General features: G+C 43.6%; 1 protein-coding gene across 1 annotated transcript; it reads left to right on the forward strand.

The window, feature by feature from the left end:
• Positions 1–201: 201 nt before the first annotated feature.
• On the forward strand, positions 202–361 carry PPTG_21430 (hypothetical protein; the record flags this gene model as incomplete). Its single annotated transcript, XM_008897440.1, has 2 exons — positions 202–246; positions 296–361. The coding sequence occupies 2 exons, from the start codon at positions 202–204 to the stop codon at positions 359–361; spliced, it is 111 nt and encodes a 36-aa protein (XP_008895688.1).
• Between the last annotated feature and the right edge of the window lie 360 nt (positions 362–721).

Raw genomic sequence — 721 nt, forward strand, 5'->3', positions numbered from 1 at the left:
ATTGGATTAATATTTTTCGATTAAAGTGGGAGATTGGGTTGGTTTTGAAAACAACTTGCTCGACTTTGATATTACGTTCCGTCCGAGTGACGTCGCTAGGAATGGAGAACTATTACGGAAACTACCGAGCATGGGACCAAATACTGCGGTCTCAATGATTCGTGTGTTATGATGGAGACCATTTTGGTTATTACGATCGCAATGACCTCTACCGCGCTGGGTCTAGTGGCCGCCATTTCGTCGGCTGTTTCGCTCTCACCCTGAATCAGTTTTACTGATTATATAGATAGTATAGACCACGGGAGGTGGATTCATGAAAGCTTTACACTCAGACGAAGATCATCTCTACTGTCACTCATAATTTCACATCATACCACGGTTATTCGACTAGAACCAACCGCTACCCTGTCTGGATACAGAAGATCAGTTACATCAATGTAAACTCGTATGAAGATCAAGGACTTCGGCGCACAAGTTTAAAGAAACAGTATCTCGACTCACCATTCTTCAGACAATTTCGGAATATGAGCTACAGATGCAAACGCTGCACCTGCGTTGAAGTGTTGTTACTCACGGGATACTCATTTTATGCGATCAAATCTGCTAGGCTTCGTCCGTCGTATTATTACTGCTAGCTGGCCTGCTGTCTCGAAAGCTATTAAAAAAATTCAACGTGCTGCTTATCCGCTGGTACGTAGATCCTGACAAAGGACTGTCTCCT

This window comes from Phytophthora parasitica (assembly GCF_000247585.1).
Source record: "Phytophthora parasitica INRA-310 unplaced genomic scaffold supercont2.5, whole genome shotgun sequence".
NCBI classification, from domain to species: Eukaryota; Oomycota; class Peronosporomycetes; order Peronosporales; family Peronosporaceae; genus Phytophthora; species Phytophthora nicotianae.